Raw genomic sequence first — 21,972 nt, forward strand, 5'->3', positions numbered from 1 at the left:
TGTTGACTGTGAAACAGTAGACTTTAATTATATGCATTTATGGTGTAATTACTAAATTTCCGTGTCAATCCATGTTTATTTTTTTACCGCGAATAATGCGCTGTGCATGCAGCACAGCAGAAATAGACTCCGTGCGGAAACGATCGCAGCATGACTGCTGCAGACGCACCGCTCCTGGAGCGCACTACGCTTACAGTCTTATGTACACTTCCACATAGTCTGTGTCACATTCGAGAGTCTTATTGACTGGAATATTAGTAACTCAATTTTCAACAATACAACTTCAAAATAACTTCAAGTCAGATCGATTCCGAGCGTGGAAGTGTGTTAGTAAGAAGGGCAGGAAATAAAAAAAAGAATTAATCCATATAGGTTCTGCTATTGAAGTCTGAATGAACATCTCACTATTTTAAGAACCGAACCGTCTGTATGCATGCATACATGAATTAGCGAATGCTGTACTTGTGAACTCTCTGTAGAGTGTGTGAAAAGGTTAGCAGGAGGGGGGAGGAGATGTCTGTCTTCCACTGAGCATTGTTCTCTCCTCCCTCCTCTTATTATCTGTCCACCCCTTCCCTCCACTCTCGCTCAATCTCGCTCCATCTATTCTCACCTACTCCATCTTACGCACTAAGGTTAAACAGCTCTGATTGAAGCGCATTATCGTCTCCAGCACACATACACACATGCACACACATGCACGAGAGGGGCCCCTACCTTTAGGTGACACGCTGCGGGACTTCTTGCTGTCAGATGGGCACTCGCTGCTGCTGTTGGGGGAGTAGGCTCTCCTCTTGCCTAGAATGTCATCTGTGGAAAAAAAAAAGAGAGAGAAATAGGTTAGAGGGGTTCAGATGCGGTCAGACGGCCCCTAAACCCCTCGACATGCAGCTCGCCGCCTGGCTCTATACCTGCATACATGATGGAGCTGTGAGAGCGACTAAAGATACGAAGAGATGAGAGGGCCCTGCGCCAGCGTGAATGACAGATCTGGTTCTTAGTCAGCCATGTGCAGAAACGAGAGATTCTTTTGCCTGCTCTCTCTCTTTCTCCTATCTCGAACAAACACACTCTCTCTCTCTTTGCACTCACCCTCACTCTACCGTCGTTTCTTGTCTTGACTATCTATCTCTCCTGGTCTTCACACCGGCCTAATACGGAGTAAAAGCTCCAGAAATGACAAGACGAGCAAGAAAAAAATGTGAAAAAAGTAAGTGGTCTTGTCTATGTCTTCTATCAAACTCCTGTTGTCGTGCTATTACGCCTTTTTGCTTTTTTCACTTACTCTCACTCTCTGTTTTCAGTGAATATAGAGCTCACACCTTTTGCTAATCTCTTCCTTCCTTTCTTTCACTCTTTCTCTCCCTCCCCCTTTTCTCTTTATCTCTCTCTCTCTCTCTTTCTCTCTCTAGAAAAGTGGAGGCTGTCTGCACTAGCCTAATGCAGCGCTCTAGTGAGCCGCTGGTGTCTAGTGTACGATTACAGCACCCTCCTCCCCCCAAACACCTCAAATCAATATCCTGCTAATCACGCTGGGAGGGGTGCTGCTGAGAGCATGGTGGTGCATGCATGCAGGAAGGAAGAGACCGTTTGTCATTGCACTCTCCTCTCCCTCTCTCACTCTCTCTCTCTCTGCCCTCATGCGCCACATGAAGAAAAAAAGTCAAAGCCACAGGGTTATGCTCTTCCTTTTGTCTTTTGTTGCTGTCTGATTCTTAATCTAAATGGACTGCGCAATAAACTGAGAGGAAACGGATTATACATGTTGCTTGCATTTGAACTTTTATGGTATTTATTGTATTTTATTGTCTATGGATATCATAAAAAGTTATTTTTAAAACATTTATGGTGCCCTGCAGGTGCATCATTTTAAAGACCTCATAACATCATTCAACAAGCACAGAGATCTTTCTTATATTGACATCTTTCATATTTAAGGAAATTTGGGTGCAAAAAAAGGGACATATCGTTCTATTTGTTATCAAATAAACTTTCCAGTTGGTTGCAGGTATAGAGTGCTACAGTTGGGTTCAATAAGTAACAATCTCATTCATTTACACCATAATAATTTATAAACTTTTATAGGCCGATCTACATTGAGCTATGAGGTTGTTCATCAATGTTTTTGTTAAAGCTGTCAGTCTGCATTATTTCAACCTTCACCTGGTGAAAAACTACATTACCCATGATTCTACAAGAAATCGCCACCAATCTGAGAATCAAGACAAGCTAATTGTGCCAAACTCCCATTAAGCACTGCGAATGACATCAAAGTAAATCTCTCTACACTCTTAAACTACTTAAATATTTGTGCATATATATGAATATTTTGCAGTAAACATAAAATATGGTGTTTTTATATACATATAATCTACTATATTCTTTAAATAAATAGTTTTAATATTTACCTGTCATTATTAATTTGATTGTCATTCACAATGAATCATGGGATTTGCATGGGATTTAGTTATTTACCGCATTAATGCCTTTAAGTACAACGTCTTGTACCTTTGTCTTTTTGTCTGATTTTCAAAGTTTGTAATATTGTGATTCACCTTGTTGCTGGTTGGTTTGGTTCATGGCTTACTAACAAAGACTTTTTTTAAATCCCTATGGGAAAAATTAATGGCAATAAGCTCACAGCTAACACATATAAACTAGAGAGTTGCAAAACTCTCATTTTGATTTCACAAGGTCTTTAAAGGAAGCCATTACTACAGATGACCCTTATGTGTAAGCCATGAATAAAGCTCTACACATCAAAGAAGAGTGAAGGGGGAGATTCTTGCATGACACAAAACCGAGAGAGCCTGCACCTCTGTATATGTCCGACACAAAAGTACAAACTACTCTCTCACACCCCTGCCTCTCGACACCAAGAGTACTGCTCATCCCTCTCTCTGATAAGAGTGCTGGAAAGAGACACAGAGAGAGAAAGAAAAGCAAGCTTGAAAGAGCTTTTGGAGAGGCAGAGCTCAGTCTGGGATTCTTTGTGGGGAGCGAGCTTTACTAATGACGCTGTTTGATGTATTCTCATCAGGGGGGAAGGCTGTCTATCCCACTCCAAAGAGAAAAAGGGGCCTCTCTAATGGGCCCCCATCTCCTCTCCTAACCTCTGCCCAAAGACAACAACAACACTCCCTCCGTCTGTCTCTCGCTCCACTTTTTCTCCTTTCGTCGGCCTTTGAGGTGAAGAATCTCCCTTGGCGTATTCAATTATTTTCCGCTCTCTATCTTCACGTGGAACTGATACGATCACTGCATAAGTGTAAAACTATAGCAACCGGCTGCTCCTGTCTATGCATGAGCCAAAAGAGCTCAAAGGCCTGCAAGGGATGAGCAAAAACATCAGATAAGCAGGTAAAATTTTAGTTTAAAAGGTGTTAAATAATAGGAGTTAAAGGGTTAGTTCACCCAAAAATGAAAACTCTTTCATCATTTACTCACCCCCAATCCTGTATGACTGTCTTTGCTTCTGTTGAACATAAAAGAAGAACAGTATGGTCCCCATTGACTTCCACAGTATGGAATGCTATGGAAGTCAATGGGGACCATCAGCTGTTTGGTTACACACATTGTTCAAAATATCTTCTTTTATGTGCAACAGGATAAAGGATGAGTAAATGATGACAAAATGTTCATTTTTGGGTGAGCTGTCCCTTTAAAAGGAGCATGAAGGTACCTAAGATGAAAAGGGTTGGGAAACACATACCACAGCACCCTCTGGTTTCTGTAGCAGCTATGTTGAGCGGAGCCCCTCTCTCTTTCTCTCTGTACGTCTCTGTTTGACCCTAATCTCTCAGCAGTGTCTTTCCCACAGGCTCAGCCACCCTAGCGCTGCTATCTCCAGCCCAGCCTGTTCTCCAAGCTCCATCGCGTCTTATCAGGCAACCTCCTGCCTGCCAACACTCCCAAAGCCCTAGGCTGAGTCCAGTTCCTCTCTATCTCCATCTCAACCTCCATCTCCATCTCTTTGAAATCAACTGTCCTGAACTGTCACTCATACCTACAGCTCAAACTCACACAGTGCTCCGTCCCCCGAATCAACCCCCCAAGTGATTAAACACAACCTTTAAAACCTTTAAATTCTCATGATGTGATTTGACAGCACAGGACAGAGTGATTTGCAGTATGAAATGGTTTCGTAAGCAAGAGAGGAAAAGTTTTGGAGCAGGACAGCGTGCCCGTGGCGTCGGCGCAGGCGGAGAGGAAACCTGGCTCCGGACCGCACTCTGTCTGCTCTTAGCACTTTGGTCTCTAGTTGAAGTAATGCACTCAACAAAAGAAGAGAGAGTTCGGGACCGTGAGGAGGAAGCCGTTATTCTGCATGGAGGAGCTGGAGGCGGGAAGCGACACTGACTCACTCGCAGTTTTGTTTTCTCCTTATAAACCTCCATGTTAACTGTTCACCCGCTTCTCTCATGCTCCTATCCATTTATTGTTCTCTGTTTGCATGATTTTTACTCATATTTTTAATTTTTTGGTAGTGTATGAAGGAGCAATTTAGATTTAAGAACTTAAATCTTTAAGATCTAAGTTTAGATTTAACTCTTCAGGTATGTTTGTAATAGAACACTAGCATACTTAGTTCACAGTGTGAAATATATACTTCATACTAGCATACTTGGTGCTTATTGCAGAGTATATACTTAACACTAGCATACTTAGCACATAATATATACTTTACACTAGCATACTTGGTGTATAGTGCAAAGGATAGTGCATAGTGTGGAGTATATACCAAAACATTTGACAGTCCAAATGAAATGAGTCAAAAAAGCCATCAAATTTCACTTTGTTTTCACTGGAAATGGAAGGTCAAGTTGAGAGTACAGCATCCCACAATACAGTTATGTCTCAACATATTTTCCGTTGTATATTGCACATTTTGGAAAAAGTATGTTAGTATGCTTTTTCACATATAGCCTTTGGCTGCATTTGGAATAGCATATTAGCATACAACTCAAAAGGCAGAAATAGTAATATGCTAGTTTGCTATTTTCCAAATTAAACCTTAGTCTTTTCTACAAACAGTAATTTTTGTAAAAAATATGCTATACACACTTTATATACTTCTCTACCCTGAAACTTAGTGCTCATTCAAAAAAATAAATGCAAAAAACAGCTTCAAAGAGCTTCAAAAATCCATCCGCAGCAGTGAGAATACTGCACTCTCTCTCTGTCTCTCAGTGCGCTCAAGGGAGAGGCAGGGTTTCAGCAGCGCCTGTCTGCCTCAGGGTCAGAGATTTTAAGGCGGAAAGCCTTTAATACCAATTAAATGTTGCTTCTTAAAGCTGTGATGCTCACATTTAACACCAAACAGGGAGGCTCGGAGCTGCCTCGTGCCTCAGCCATGTTACCCAACTCACGGAACGGCTTCTGTTGCCAGCGCTGCTGCTAATTCCTTTAAACTCCAGCCTGTGCGGCGCAGAGCCGGGCCAAAACAAGGGCAGAACTTTACTAGAGGTGGGGGGAGAAAAGAGAAGGCTAGATGGATGGAGAAATAGCAAAACGACTAAATGAGCAGAGAAGGAGGCTCTTGGTTTTCTCCTCCTCCTCCCTTTGCTCCTTCCGTCTCTCTGGCTACTGACAAGTTGGACAGGCCACACTCCTTAATTCCCTTTTCTTATTCCCTTAATCTGTCATCTTTATCAGGCAGGGGAAGTGGCGGGCGTCGCGGCAGTGCCTCAACCTCCAATCAATCTCCACATTACAGCTGACAGAATGGTGCTAATAACTTATTGATCCCCCTCGCTCCCCCACTGAGAGCCTTAGGGGAGAGACAGACAGAAAGAGAGAGAGAGACAGAAAATGAGGGAGGGAAACGAGCAGAGAAAAAAGAGAAAGATCAAAATCATGGGAAAAAGAATGAGAAAACAACAGAATGAGGCAAAAAACGCTGCAATTGAGGGAAAACAAAAGACGGGGAGACAAAAGGTGGTTGAGGAAAATGCAAGAAGATGCAAGAAAGGCAGGCGTTCATGAGAGAATCAACAGAGACAGAAAAAGGAGAAAAAACACGTATAATTTTGGTTGCGCCGTATGACAACCAATGTGTCAACGGTGGTGATTTTGCTATACTGTTTATATCATGATATCATGTTATATCTGTTTTTTGCACTGATGTCAGACGTTCATTTGTTATGAATAATCTTATCCTTTTTGGCTTGCATCCATCACATCTGTGAGATATTATAATATTATTATAATTTATAGTAACTGTTTTCTATTTTAATATATTTTAATATGTAATTTATTTCTACAGAGGCTGAATTTTCAGAATTTCAATGTTGAATCAGTGCTGAAAACAGTTGTGCTACTTAATATTTTTGTGGAAACTTAGTTTTTCAGGATTCTTTGATGAATAGAACATTTTAAATACAAACAGCATTTATTTAAAACATAAATCTTTGTAACATTATAAGTCCCTTTATTGTAATTTTCGATCAATTTAATGTGTTTGCTGCCTAAAAGTAATAATTTCTTAATTTAAATAGTAAAAAATATAAATATCTATAAAAAATATCTTGTTTACACCAATGTTTTTGAATTAATTAATTAATTAATTAATTACTATGAATTAATCTGAGTTTGAAGTTAATAAACTTTTGAAGCAACACTGAAATATTGAGCAACACAAAAATATTGAGCAGCTATAACTGTTTTTATCATTAATCATTTTCACCATTAATAAGAAATGTTTCTTGAGCACCAAATCTGCATATTAGAATGATGAAGGATCATGTGACACTGAAGATTAGGCCTTTCCAGTGCAAAGCAACCCCAGTGCGGCAGTCGGCTTCCTCTTCCTCCGCCTGTCTCGAGACTCCACACTGCAGTCCACCCTCCCTTGATACCATACGACGCTCTGCTCATTCATTTTGAAGCAACACTGAAATATTGAGCAACACAAAAATATTGAGCAGCTATAACTGTTTTTATCATTAATCATTTTCACCATTAATAAGAAATGTTTCTTGAGCACCAAATCTGCATATTAGAATGATGAAGGATCATGTGACACTGAAGATTGAGATCTTTTTATATATATTTATTTAATATATAATCGAATATTTTATTTTTATTTTCAGTTTTATCCAAAGTGATTTACAGTGCATTGGGCTATGGCCCACCCATAGATATAATGATGGTCGTGCACAGGACAAGTAGACTTGTAGGGGTGGGGAAACAAACATCACTGACAGGACACTTTAATTGCAGTATAAACACGTAAATGCTGCATCTTGAGAAGATTTAGATTATAACATACAAATTCAGGGAATCTACGCCTATTCGCTGGTCAAGATATACAGCAGCTTCGCGCAGACGCTCCTGTCTGCCTTTAGGAAACCATGAGAGCGGCAGGGAGGGAGGGAAAAAAAGCAAAAACACCTTATACGCCTATTAAGAGTCTCTGGTCTGACCGCAAAGCCACGTTTAGGAGTCTACACAGAGAGCCAGACGAGCTGCCGGCGCCCTGCCCTCCCCCCCATCCCTCCCTCGGAACAAAAAAAGCTGTTGGAGTCTCGCAGCTGAACATGGAAAAATGAACACTTGCATCTGCTTTGATTCAAGCTTATATAAGGTCAACCTTTAACGTACTGCTACATCCAACATGCTGTGTCTTGCAGCATCATGTGGCCAAATGTGAAATTTAATAAATGTGCATCTTTCTGATCATGCGAAAAACGCACTTCCAAATGGGCCTGTTCTATCCATTCAACTCCTAACCTGGCCCAGGGACGGTGGCTCTCTAATTTCACTGGCAGACAGAATTAGACATGCTGCGTGATCGGCTTGGACTTGTTTACAGACATGAGTCTAGCTGCACCCGTTAAACCTCTTTTAAACGCTCAAACTGACAGATTTTGGTCATCAGCCGCGCTGCAGGTGGCTTCCACTCTTATTCCTTTGTGCCTTCTCCAATTAAGATTACGATTAATTGAGCATCTTCCATTCAGGTAATGGCAAATTGTACTGGTCTTGTTTTTAAGCCAACCCTTAGATCTCCAGTCTAGTATAAACCTAGAGCCTGGTAAAGGTGATTTGATCCACATTTGGAGCCATACGATCAGAGAGATATAGAGGACTGGGACAGTCGCTTAAGACTTTGTTATGCTCAACCGATGCTAATGTAATAGGATTTAGACACATATATTCACATATGGCCATTTTACCAGAAACCCATAGGATCCTCCATAGTATGACTTGACTGGGCAGTATTTACTACAACCTAAAAAGCTCAAATTAATTTGAACTAAAAATAAATAACTATTTATTATTATTTAAAAATTACCATTTAATTATTTAATAAAAACTATTTAATATATTTTTAGTGCTAATTATAAAATTTCTAAATTAAAAAAAGTGAAATCTAAGGATGTCTAACTTTAAGCAATTAGTGATAGTGATAGTCATTTGCAGACTTGAAAAAAAGTATAATTACACAAAAATTAAATAACATTTAAAAAAAAATATATATATATATCATTAACATTAACATAAATCTTAAACCAACACATTAAACCACACGGGTCAAAATTACTCAACCTGTGGGTGACTATGTGGTTCAGACATGTTATGAAAAAGTATTATTTAAATAAAATAAAATTAATAACAATAAAAGTATAAACTATTAAAAATAAATGGCAAAAAATTGGTATTAAAATAAAAAACAGTAATAAATAAATACATATTTTTTTAAATATTTACATGCAACATAAATCTTCAAACAACATTAAAGCCTAGCTGTAAAACCAGACAGGTCAAAATTACTCAACCTGTGGGTGACCATGTGGTTCAGAGAACCAATAAGATTAACACACAGTATGTCCGGTAGTCCTTCTGTTTGGTCCGAGATTAATGACAAATAAAGCTATTTACTGAGAGTAGTTTTAACGGTGGTTTAAGTTGTGTGCTAAGAGAGGCGAAGACAAGAGCATTAAGTAATGGAATGAATATGGCCACAATGGAGCGAGTAATGAGCTTACAGCCCTCAATCATGCAAATTAAACCAAATTAAAATACTAGCACGCAGTCAGTGTAATTGTTCTACATCAATCAAAGGATAAACCCTGTAAAAACAGAGTATGATGGCAATAAAACAGAATATTATAGACAGAGAAAGCCACAGAAGCAATTACAACGATAATTCAGGACTATAGTTCAGATACTGCACATTTCACAGATTTGACAAGTGTGTATCATAATCATAAAAGCATTTTTGGCTACTTCACCCAGACCACTTCCTATGTGTTTTCTTTTGCTCTATACATATGTTTTCACTTTATATCCATAATCACATGGATAATAACATAGCAGAACATTCATGTGTGAATGTGTCTCAGGTGTGCTGTCTCTAGGTGTGTCCTACCTGAGTGTGCGGAGGCGAGGCTGAGGTCGGAGCAGGGCTGGCCCTCGGGCATGCCGTGCTGTCGGGTGTGGTGCAGGCTGGAGATGATCGCTGAGAGGTCACTGTCACGACTGGAAAAAGGAAAGCAGAAGAGGGAAGAAAGAAAAGGAGAGAGACAGAAAGCAAGAAGAAGGGAGAGAAAGAGAGAGAGGAAGGGTAAATATCTCTAGGGATTCTTAATCACAGATTCTTAACGCAAAGCAACACACTCACACATTTAGCATACCAGGATTTAAAAAAGAAAAAAAAGTTCAATACAGAAAAATGACCAATTCTGCCCAATTAAACTGAAATGATCAAACTTACCAATTATACATAAGGAGAACGATGCATAAAGTATACAAAAAGTAAACCCAACGTAATTCCACCACAAACAACCTCAACTGAATCAAACACGGCCGACCTGGTGCACTCCGGTTTGGTCCCTTGAAGCTGAAACGCTCTCTGCCTTTGGCTCTTTTGCCTCGCTTCTGCATTCATTGTCTTTTGGATTTTAAGCGTATAATGAGCGCTGACAGATTCCTGCGTCAAGCAGTTTTGAGTTTCATCCAGTCTCATCTTCAACCTTAAGATGTTCTAATCAACACATTCAACTCATAAGCAGTTTATGAGCTTAAAACCAGGTGATTATGGTTTTTATGATCGCTCTGCTGAAATCGTTCGGGTCTCTGGAGGCACACGAGGCGCGTGGGGGATGAGTGTAATCTCTAGAGATCTGCCATTTCATAAAGGAACCCGATAAGTGGTGAATAAAAGCCGCTGGTTTACCATTCAACATGAGCGTGCGGATTTAGAAATTAGAATGGATAATAAAATTTGTATGTAATTCCGGCGATATTTAAGGAAGCACTTATGCTCTGGTGTCATACGCAAGCTCGTAACTGCAACCAGAGAACCAATCCTGTCAGCTGTTTTGGACAGGTGAAGAAACCAATGAATATTTAGCTTAAGAAACCCCAAGGCCCTATTAATACATACTTAAAGTTATCTTACAGTAACTTCAACTTTTAGTTTCAACTTGATATAATGTTTCAAACTTTATCTATAAGAAATATTACATGATTTGATTCAAAGGTCACATTTGACATTGTTTGGAATGATTTTATTGTATACATTTTTGCCAGAGTAAAACTGACCCCACAAAGAATCAATATTATCTTGCTAATATTATATACTAATAATATCTGTTAAATGGGGTTTTAATTAGGTCAAAGGAACCTATTAAAACAAATTAAATGGAAAATATTAGGTTAAATATATTTTTATTTCATAAAATGTTACTATAATTTATAATTATGTTTACACATAAATCATTCACTCTTTAAATTGTTTTATTTTTATATTTATTTTTAATATTGTATTTTATTATCTTCTTTTAATAATGTTCACACATGATTCATATACACATGAAACATGAAGAAAGAGAGTTAAAACTCTTCGTAGACCAATAAACTGATCCCAGGCCAGGACCGATATTCACGCCGCACACTTGTCTTCCTCTTCCAGGTCGTCTCTTCAAGGCCAACTGAAGGGTTTACAGATTAGAACTGGACAAGGCCGTCCCCTCATCCTCCCTTCCTGCCTCCTTCCCCCTCTCATCCTCCCTCACTCATCCTTCATTAACCCTTGTAAGTCCTGCTTGGGCCATGTTGTCTCTATAGAGACTGATAGAAGAAGTGTGTCATGGAAGTATTTGAATGCAATCTGATTACAGCTCTGATCGCATTATAACGCATAATAATTTAAAATTCCCGATTAGCATTTAGCAAATATCAGATGCATATCTCGCAGCGCCTGGCGGTCTATGGGGCGCACTAATGTCAAGAGAGTTCTGAGGGACATTTTACGGGCTGTCACAGGACAGTCTCACGATCCGCTGTGTTTCTGTGGTGGGCCCATGGCCCTGCTGTTTGTGGCAGTCGAAATGCTAGTTTTACAGTCCATAGATTACAGGCTGGGCTTCAGTAATGTCAGCCTGCCACGCTTTCAGTTCAGCTACAAACAACACAGCACGTACAGGAATTTATTCTCCATGACCCAACTGGGCTGCAAATTCATTTGCCATTCCGAGAATCCAGAAGTCTGACAGAAATGCCATTGGTCGAGTGTACGACGCAAGATCAGATGCATGATACTTATAAATATTACAGCATTCAGTGAGCAAAAAAAATGCTGGACAAATTAGGATATTATCTTAAATGCAACTTAAGTTAATATTGTAATGGGTTAAATGATCATGAGCAATGTTAAATGCAAATTATTAGAAATTATGAAAAAAGTAATACATAAATTATATATAAAATTATATTTTACATGTTTAATTTAAAAATACTACTTTTATTTAAAAATAATACATTTAGATATAAATATTATAAATATATATAAACAAAAGACATTGTTACTAATATAGACAATGAATACACACAATGCAGCGAAAGCACAATCATTCACTACATTTACAAGAATAAAAATCTATGATCAGAAAACTCATATTTCATTGAGGCTGGAAAACTCCCAGATAAATACAAAGATAAATGAGACTGAAATAAATCTATAAAAGAAACATTAATTCCCTGCAAAATATACAAAGTGATTTGACAGAATATGCTACATTTATACAAGTTGCACCATACAAAAACACAAACAACCTAAACAGCTCAAGCTCTAGTAGAAAACTCTTTTTAAACAGCATTTAGATTTAAATATTATTCAGAATTTGACGTTTGTCTATTCTAATTTGGCAACAGCACTATAAAATATTAAAAACTTGCATGAAACTATGCTACTCCGCGCAGCGCAAAGGTCCATTTAACCTTTATCTAGGAAACAACTCTGCCATTCTCTATAGGTCATCCAAGTTCCCCCATCCATCCCCTTAACAGGGCATCAGTCCAAACAACAGCTCCATCTTCCAGCTCCCGCTCTGGCAGCTAAGGAAGGCTATTATCCTCGGACGGAGGCTCTGCAGTGAGCTCACTAAGCAAGGACATTGTTAGCAGGTTAATTAGCACACTTTTTCTGGGCTGTCCCGGTGAGGGCCGCTAATGAGGACTCCCACGACTGGCGGCCAAGGTCATAATCTGCGTCAGGGCTGGAGCTAAGACCCGGCCGCCCGAGTCAGCGAACCCACACAGGGGAGCACAGGGCGGACCTGAAAACTCTGCTTAGGACATGAGCTGCAGCTTATCGCGCAGTGAAGACGATCAGCATAATCTCCATCTAAACTGGTCAATACCTCTTACACCTCCCCGTCAACTGCACAGACACTTTGCCGCAGATATGACCCGCTGAAAGAGGACATGCACTGGGCATGACCAAAAAAACCCAAAAAACAACATGCAACAAATCGGGACCTGATGACTCTACAGTGACTAAAAATAGCAATATTTAATGCCATAAATAACATTTTTTAAAATAATTTTATACTAGGAAAAGTTGTATATTGTAATAATCTATAGTACATTTGACACTAACTATATATATATATATATATATATATATAACATCTTTGCATTTAGTTAATGAATGTTCTGACCTATTAGCAGCTATCATATTAAAAATGTGCAAGAAAAAAATTGTTAGGGCTGGTCGGTTTAATATACAGTCTAACCAAAGGAATGTGTCAACCAAAAACATGTTTTACTGTTTATTCTGCAGTATGCCTGTGACACAATTTAAAGTATGTTTTGATATAACAGCTACATTATGTAGTTTATGGTTGGCTCTTTTAATCATATTTTAAATAATAAATACTTTTATGTTCTAAAGAATTTCATTCACTAAATTTTCAAAACCAGGCATTACTATTCTAAATGTTTATTTTTATGAATTTCTAGCTAATGTAATAATTTTTAAAATAAAATATAAAAATAAATAGCATAATAGCATATTTGGAAGGTGCCGAAAAATGAATCAGAGACATTCAGTGCAGCTTCAGAGTCAGTGCTTTACAACGGAATGAAAATCTGTGACACCGCAACGAACAGCAAATCATCTTTCCGATGCCAGAAAGATAAGGGTTTTTGCATCAACTGTGTTGTTGCTGGTAGCAGACACATTTCCTCACCACAGCACTCACATGCAGAGCTGAAAGCACTTCCATCTGTTCTTGATGTACGTCTGATATAGGAGCACTAGGCCTAGGGTTTGTGGTTGAATGTGGAGAAAACCAGCTGCACACCTGCACAGAGCTCTGCTTGACTCTGATTCAAATGCTGCTAAAGGGATAAAGTCCTCCTATAGGTAGCTATGTAAGGGATTTAAAGGAATACAGGTGCATCTCAATAAATTAGAATGTCGTGGAAAAGTTCATTTATTTCAGTAATTCAACTCAACAAAAATGAAAATTATTCACCTATAATAACCGGGTATACAGACTACAGATGTTTATTAAATAGTAAGTCATATGGACTACTTTTATGAAAGTTTTATATCGCTTTTGCATTCCTTTTTCCAAGCTTGAAAACTCTAGTCCCCATTCATTCTTACTGCAATTGAAAATTAATAATAGTCATACAGGTTTGGAACATGATGGTGAGTAAATAATGACAATTTTTGAGTGAACGGTTCCTTTAAGAAAATGCTTACTTGTTTTGTACGTATTTGCACATATGGCTGGGTTTTCAAATATGACATCTAAATGAGAAGCATCCGCTAAATGGCAGGTATTTATGAACTGACTTGCGTTTAAGGCAGCTCAAAAGACAATTGGACAGACGTGGTGTTCCTCATGGCAGTGGGAACGTCAGGGAGTGCAAGTGCCCCTGCAGTGACACGGGAGACGAGAGCTGGCGCCAGATATAGAGGTCACACTTAGAGCTGGCAGACTGGGCATCCTAACGCCAGGGCTTACACCATTACTGAACACAGCGCTGATAGTCTCACCCTGACACACACACACAAAGCGGTGCCAAGCAGAAAGTGGGAAGGCATGTGGAGAGGATGCCTCCTTTTTACAGAAAGTGACAGACGTTTTGCACTATGAACTGGCACTGGAAAACAAGACCAAAATTGAGAACAAAACTGGGTACAAAAATGGTACAAAACTGAGAATTTCACCATTACTTTTATTAAACAACTTAAATAATGTCCAGTAAAACCAGTAAAAAAAAAAATGTAACGGTACAGCAGAAAGAAAATCTAAACTTTGAGGAAAAAAAAAATCAATTTTTCTCTCTGTTTTTTTTTTTCTCTGTTGTTATTCCACTCACATTCAGACCGAGCAGCCAGGCCTCAGCTAGAGAGGAGAGCAATAAATAAATATCGAAATAGATACATAAATAAATGAGAGCGCAGTGCGTTCTCTTGAGCTTTCCTGTTGTTCCCGCCTTATAAAAGCTGATGGGAGGTCGATAAGCATGCGGGAACCCAGAAAAGTAGAAGTGAAACAAAATATTATTTCGCCACATTGAACGTTGTGGTGTTGGATAATTAGAAAAAGCGAACAGCGGAAAAAGCCTGAGAGCTGTGATATGTGGTGTAACGTCTGTTTATAGACAGCTGCTCTCTGTAGATGTGACATTAATGACATTGATTAACTCATGTGGTTGAAGCAAAACCAATCAAAGGAGATGCTAACAGGAAAACAACACCTGATTAAAACATCTTCACTGTTTTACCTATTTACGTTGGCTTGACAGGCGTGTTCAATGCGATACATTTACTTTCTTAGTAAATGCTTATACCAGAATTATTTATTTACAGCACAATGCAGACTGCTTTTACATTAAACAAGTGGTCTACTGTTCAAAGCAATTGTATTGTTTTAATATCCGATCCAATCACCTGGATGACTGAAAATCTTCGCAGAAATAACAAAGCTTCAAACAAAAGCTACAGACCGGTTCACAACAAGTCTGATAAAAATACACAAAATGAAAGTACACACCAAAACTATTTAAAGTCTGAGGGAAATGACAGATAATTTTATGATTACATTAATTATTGAAAAACAAACAAGTAAATAAAAAAATAGCATCGCCATGGTAAAACGTTTTGAAATATGTGTTAAAATACGCATTCAAAAAGAATATTTAAAAAAAGATGCATTTACTTAAGCACGTTTTTTTGGATTTGGCCTTAATTCCAGCCCTATGAATTTAGAAAGTGTGAGTATACATTAGCAAAACTGTTACATAGTGTACATAGCGGGATGCATTTTTCTACTTTTTAAAAACAGGGCTGTAAATGACACAAGTTCTCTTGAAAATAGTAAACTGTAGAAGTGTAAGCCTACAGCCATTCCTTGGGAAGAGCCCTGGACATTTTAAAAGTTCCAGAACTGGAACCCAACCACTAATTACTGCCTTAAGAGAAGGTTCTTTCCAGGAATCCTACAGCATCACATCCCCTTCCCAGCAGTGTGTCGTGCAACACTCCAGAACTGCACAGGGACATGTTTTAACAAAACAAAAACGAACGAATGGCGCACATGGTCACATGATTTAAAGTAAACTTTTGAGTACCCATCATTTCCTCCGGTGGACCACACAAATGATTGAATATGGACAATTCTATTAAACCTGTGTGACCGTACCAAAACCAGTCAAACAAAAGAACCCCTTACGTAAAAAAGGTTGGGGTATCCTTAACCTAAACCATTTCATCCAAGAGGCATTTCATCATCAGCAGAATGTCTTTAAAAGTGCAAAAATCCTTTAAAGGAAAATTAAAACATCTATTAATCTATGGCTCTATTATTTGTCTGTTGTTTTTCAGAATAAAATTTCCAAAAATACCCAGTGTCAAAGCACTCAATGATATTATAATAATAAAAAAAAAGTTTAAGTGTCAGATGAAAATGCCCTTGACTGTACATACCAGCATTTTAAGAGCCTGGCCAGTCACAGTGCGCTAAAGACGCTGGTTTAGGTTGGCTTCAGTCCTGAGGTTTGGACCAGTTGATTTCCACTTCTGGCTAGCTGAGTGCTTACATTCAGGTCCAGACAGCCACCAGGGAAGAGCACGGCACGCCTTGCTGGACAAACGCTTCTAATGCTAAACACAGACAGGTCAGGCCCTTCTCTGAAGAGGCCGCAGAAACCCGGGGGAAGACAGACAGTATTTCTATCCAGACAGGTGCAACAGGTGTTGTCTGATTTATTTCCTTTCCCTGTCCCTCGTGCTCAAGGGGAAGGTCCACCATTCTGGAATCAACCTGCCTCCTCCTCCCCTACTTCATCTAATCCACTTATGTTTCTGCACTTAGTTTTTTTCCATAGGTTGTAAATAAGAAAAATCATCAAAAATCGTGAGAGTATCCTAAGTAAATCAACAGTTAAATGCCAGGTAGTTTTACACAAGAGACGAAATTGGATTTATCATTACATTAGCATTAATATAAAAGGCAATATGGGATGGGCCATCTTTTTTGGAGGTTTTTCTTAGCAGGTTGTCCTTTGAGTAAGTATACTATCTTATATAATCCATGATGGTTACTCAGTAATGACCCAGACAAGCAGTCAGCACTTCTCAAAGCCCTGGTGTTGACACACCTGACTGTGCACAGGTAGGCTTCAGGAAATGATTGGCATGACCTTGAAGACTAATACTATGACAAACATCTCATACTTGCACATTTTATTGCTAAAGCAGAACGCGAAAGTGAACGTTTTCAGATAGGAGGCCAGTCGACGACATGCCATTGTCTTTATCAGCCGATTATATTTACATTTCAAAGATTATATTCTTGTTCTTGTTAATTCTTGTTATTCCGTTATTCAGTATGGTATTTAGACTCATTCTAGTGCATCTTGACCCGAAGACCCCAAAACCTCCACATATGAAATCACTAAGAAAAAAGGAATATAAAAGACCATGCCAAGCGCTACGCTTCAGCCTAAGCACAGCTTGTTTTCTTGAAAAGAAAGGTCTGTATGCCTGCAGGATACAGGAGGACTGAGGACTAATCACCTATAAACCTGCTGGCCATTAACATTAATCTGGTTAAAAGATATAGGAAGTCTTCTTTAAGGTGTCAAAGTGTACCGGCTTTTCTCACGGCAGTGGCTGGAAATCCTCTGAAAACGAAACGCGTACGATTGGGCAAACGTATATTCGTCTGGCCGTATCTAAAACTGCACTAATTTTGTTTTTAAATATCTTTTGGCAGAAGGTTAAAGTACATTGGGGTCCAAAAGTTTGAGTCCGCATAGAAAATCTGGGATTCAAAATCTTATTTAAACCTGGAAATAAACAAACTTTTAAGAGAGACATCATAACAAAAAATTAATAATAAATATATCAGATTCTTCCCTATTTAAGTAAATTTGTGACACTAAACATCTTTGTACAAATGGTCAGAAATTCTTGCTCCCATTGAAGCACAAGAAGCTCTTTGGATCATGCTGGAAAATGTAATCATCAGGTTTTACACGAACTTCGATCATGCAGCTAAAGTTCTACTGTCATTAAAACAAAAGAAAAAAACGTAAAAGTACAGAGACATTCTGAACTTAATTTAAATGCAACTTTTTGTTCAAAATGTTAAGCAGATAACATAATTAGCATTAAATTAGAAAAATGTTAAACAGAAGCGGTCTCATGCTTTTGGGACACCTCTGTATACAGTACATATTAGCAGATACATTTGGACTGAAGAAACGCTATGCACACTCTACCACAACACTAATATAAACTGCAATGATGAGGCGTAAATACGATCAAACGCAAAAAAGAATTCCCCATACTTCACCATCCATTGACTAAATCCAATTTGTTAAGACCCCTCCACAACTCACTTACCGAGTCCAACTCAATGGAAATTGAATTTCATAGATTGAACATCCCATTATCTCTTTCGGTCAGATCCTCATCTGAGTAAAGTATGGGTGAGGTGAGCGGCCCTGGAGCAGAGGAGAGACGCGGCTCCTCGCAGTCCGCCGCCTTTAACAGGGTAAAAGCCCTAGATATTAGTCATAAGTGTTCTTTAAATTCATTAGCATCTTCATGCGCGGGCGTCTGAAGTGTTGGGGGGAGATCACTTTAATAAGTTTAGCTTGGCGGTTCTGGTTCCTGTGCCGTCCTTGGTGTCACAGGGTAAGTGGCTGCCAGCAGCTCGGGGGTTGAGTGAAGGAAGTGACCAAGAAAGTCTTGCAGATGAGGGCTTAGGTTTGTACCTGGGCATTCAGAGATGATCCGCTCCAAGGTAAGAACTCGGAGCCCTTCTTTATTCCACAACATAATCATATTCAAGTTGTGCTTGTGAACACATCTGGTGTTTTCAATGCACAGCACAGCAAAAGCACCCTCACATCACTCAGTTTTGGCCAATGATGTCTTTTATGAATATGACAGCTAGCTAGCATCCTGTGTGGCTAAACAAAATGGACTGATCCAGCTATGACCTGCCTATGCTGGATGAGGGCACAACCTCAGATGTATGTATAGGCTGCCTTGAGAATGATATCCCAACAGTGCTGTGTAATGACCCAAATTTCCCGCTTAACACCAGTGGGCATAAACCCAAGCCTCTTATACTCAAATGACTCAACCATTGGAATTCATTCGCCATTTACTGCAGGGGGAAAAAGTCTATAACTGCACAGCTACAACTATTATGGCACATCTTCACGGGAAAAGAGGTGTTAAACAGAAAGGCAACTAAATAAGTCAAATTATCGCTATACGCAATGGCGGTTGCTCTAAGAAAGCCTAACAGGAGCTAGGGCTAACCGAGACATTTTTAGCAAGAGCCAAGTGGCTAATGAGAAAAGAGAATATTGTCTTCTCTTACTCTTCTCATTAGAAGCACTGAAGCTTCCTGGAGATTTAACTATCCACAACAGCGCATGCAGACACCGCCAACACAAACTCTCACTGCAAACACCGCCGAAACTACTGCTGACACTTCAATTCAAAAAACGTGAGTGAAAAATCACCTAAAGACCCTCAGAAGACAGAAAGCCTGCAGTCTCAAAGCAACAGCTAGCTTTAAAAGGCATGATCTAGTGATTAAAGAATACTTAATACTAGATCAGAACCTCAAGGCCGAGCTTTTCAACAAGTTCTTTAGTAGAAGCGGAGATGGTCTGACAAAAATGTGGTTCCCCAGACTCACCTGCCAGGGCTGACATCTGCTGGCTAGTTATCACCTGTAATGCATTTAGGCAGAGCGAAAAGGCTGGCGGAAAAACCGTTCGCTTCAGCCACTGCTCTTAGCTCACTGCTGCACCGACCGCAGGCTCATAAGCTTCTTCAGGCTTGTGTGCCAGAGAGGAGGGAGGCCAAACACAGCTCATGAAGATTTAATGAACGCTGAATTGCTTTATTTCCCTCGCACTGATTGGAGACGGAGATGTGGAACTTGTAGTAGCATGGGTTTTATTTTTTTCATGGAAAGCAAATATTAAGACTGTTTCAAATAATGGGAAACTTAATTACGCTGCCTCATTTAGGCCAAATTTTAAGGCAGCACTGCATATATACTTCACAGAGACCGCAATCCCAGAATGCATTGTGTTGACTTTAATCAAAAAATACCAAAAAGTATCAATAAAAATGCTTAATGTAATTAAAAAGTGATACTTTACCCAATATTTGTGTTTAGAGTGAATTGAGAAACTGCCTAAGTAGTTCACTAGGTTTTGAAAAAGGTATTTTCTATGCTTTTTTAAAATGAATGTAACTTATGAATATTAAACCGTTATAGTTAGACAGTTATAGCATAAATGGCATGGACACTTAAACTTAAATGGCAATTTAAAGCACAGAAACAAGTACTTTTATATCACATGATACTCAACAATCACTACAACATTTTTATATGGTACTTTTAGGAACTAACCAATAATACTTCTATGGTCTCACAATAGTGCATATCCAAAAACACTGACATTTATGGCTACCTATGGTACCTTTATTAATACCTAGTTAGTGATATAAAAAGTGATGCAAGGAAAAATATACAAATTAACAGGTGTTAAGGCCTGTTCACTACTATAACTAAAGATAGGTATATCGATAACTAAATTAGTGTCCATAGGTGCTGCGGTTATATCGTCTGCTGCTTTAAATGCTCAAAGTTTTTCCATTGTGATTCCAATGCCATTGTTTCTCTGTCGTTATTATTTTAGCTGTAATATGGACTTCCCTATTCTCATAGAATTAAAATGATTACTAAAACTTCATAGTTATAGTTATCATCCTTGATTTGAATGGCCCTTTAGCCTATGATGACCAAGTACTTTCTTGCTTTCCACAGTCTTTAACAAGAGCTACACCCAAAATAGAATTGAGCATGCGGTTAAGGCACATGCTAAAATATTAAAGGTGTTTAATTTAAATTTAACACAGTGGAAATGAATCAGGTAGCCACTCAAGCCGTTCTGAGATCTACGACATCAAGAAAGTTGCCATGACTGCAAATACCTCATCAACAATATCACTTTTCATATGGTTCATGAGAAGACCTCATGTTCATTTCTGTGAATGTATCCTGTGGGCTCACAAGCATGGGTATTTTGTTGGCACATCTGGTGTGTCTGTAGTGTCTTCCAGAAAAGTAAATGAGCGTATTTGTGTGTGTTAGAGGGTACGTGTTCGTCAAAATAAGGGGCTATGAGGGTAAAGACCTAAGGGTTGTTTAAAACTCTTTGGTGCTATACTGATGTCTGATATGTCTAACCGCTTTCCGGCAGATCATGGTTGATGTATCAATCCCGGGCACTGGGATTGGCACTTAACTTTTTGCCCACCCACACACTCACACATTTACACAACATGCACTCAACAAATTCTCACCTTTTTCTCATGATAGTGTAATGCAGCTCTTCCTGTTTGATGTCTTCATGATCTCCGCTGGCCCGCTCGCTGCCCTCACTGTCGTCACTGCTGAAAACGGAGGCCAACTCCTTTTTGGGCACCCGTGTTGGCGGCAAGGGGATGGTGCGTTTCTCTGCCAGTCGCCCACGGTTCTGCAGGAGCACAGAGGGGACAGACAGACTGAGACTCTGGGAACAGCCTTCTCTGATTTTACTGGCTTGAGCTGCGGTACAGAGAAATGGCTAACGTTCCCGATCCGTCACACGCTGGCTGAGGTTTCAATTCTCTTTAGGCTGATAAAACACATTTTGAATGGATTACAGTCATATTCATAATGTTTTTTTCGCATTTGCATTCATGTAATTTGATTCATGAAAGGCTAGTTTTCAGTACACACATAGACTTAAAGCAATGTGAATTCATAATTTACCCAAGCAGCCGGACCGGTGTGGATATTCACTGTACTTCAGAATCACAGATTCTAGCCTACGTCTTGGAATATATGACCAAAATAAGAATTTTCACTGGAAAATGTCATCTGATCAAGTAAGTAACATATCTGCCACTTTTATTCAGACCAACTGAGGAAAATGAGCAGCAGCCGGCGGATTCGACGAAGGAGTGGCCGGCGGGCTTGCGACAACCACATGTGACGACCTCGGGCCTCCGCTTCGTCCACAGTGAAAGCCGATCCGACGATCCACAGCGTGAAGTTGATGTATTTCCTCAGCGACCAGCACGGCTCAGCTCTAGGCATGACGAAGCGGATATCGTCCTCTTTTGGAAGGCCAACAAAAGGA

The 21,972-nt window shown here is 39.3% G+C and overlaps 1 protein-coding gene across 2 annotated transcripts in view; it reads right to left on the reverse strand.

Annotated features, from left to right (window-relative positions):
* Positions 1-21,972, reverse strand: part of LOC107703057 (sterile alpha motif domain-containing protein 11-like) — a 59,747-nt gene that overhangs the window by 20,652 nt on the left and 17,123 nt on the right. For both annotated transcript variants that reach the window (XM_016505548.1, XM_016505547.1), the window contains exons 3-5: positions 21,152-21,324; positions 9,374-9,483; positions 718-810 (exon numbers count right to left, since the gene is read on the reverse strand). In XM_016505548.1, coding sequence (XP_016361034.1) covers positions 718-810; positions 9,374-9,483; positions 21,152-21,324 — 376 coding nt within the window. The remainder of the gene's footprint in view (positions 1-717; positions 811-9,373; positions 9,484-21,151; positions 21,325-21,972) is intronic.

Source organism: Sinocyclocheilus anshuiensis, unplaced genomic scaffold (genome assembly GCF_001515605.1).
Source record: "Sinocyclocheilus anshuiensis isolate Anshui unplaced genomic scaffold, SAMN03320099.WGS_v1.1 scaffold883, whole genome shotgun sequence".
Taxonomy (NCBI): Eukaryota; Metazoa; Chordata; class Actinopteri; order Cypriniformes; family Cyprinidae; genus Sinocyclocheilus; species Sinocyclocheilus anshuiensis.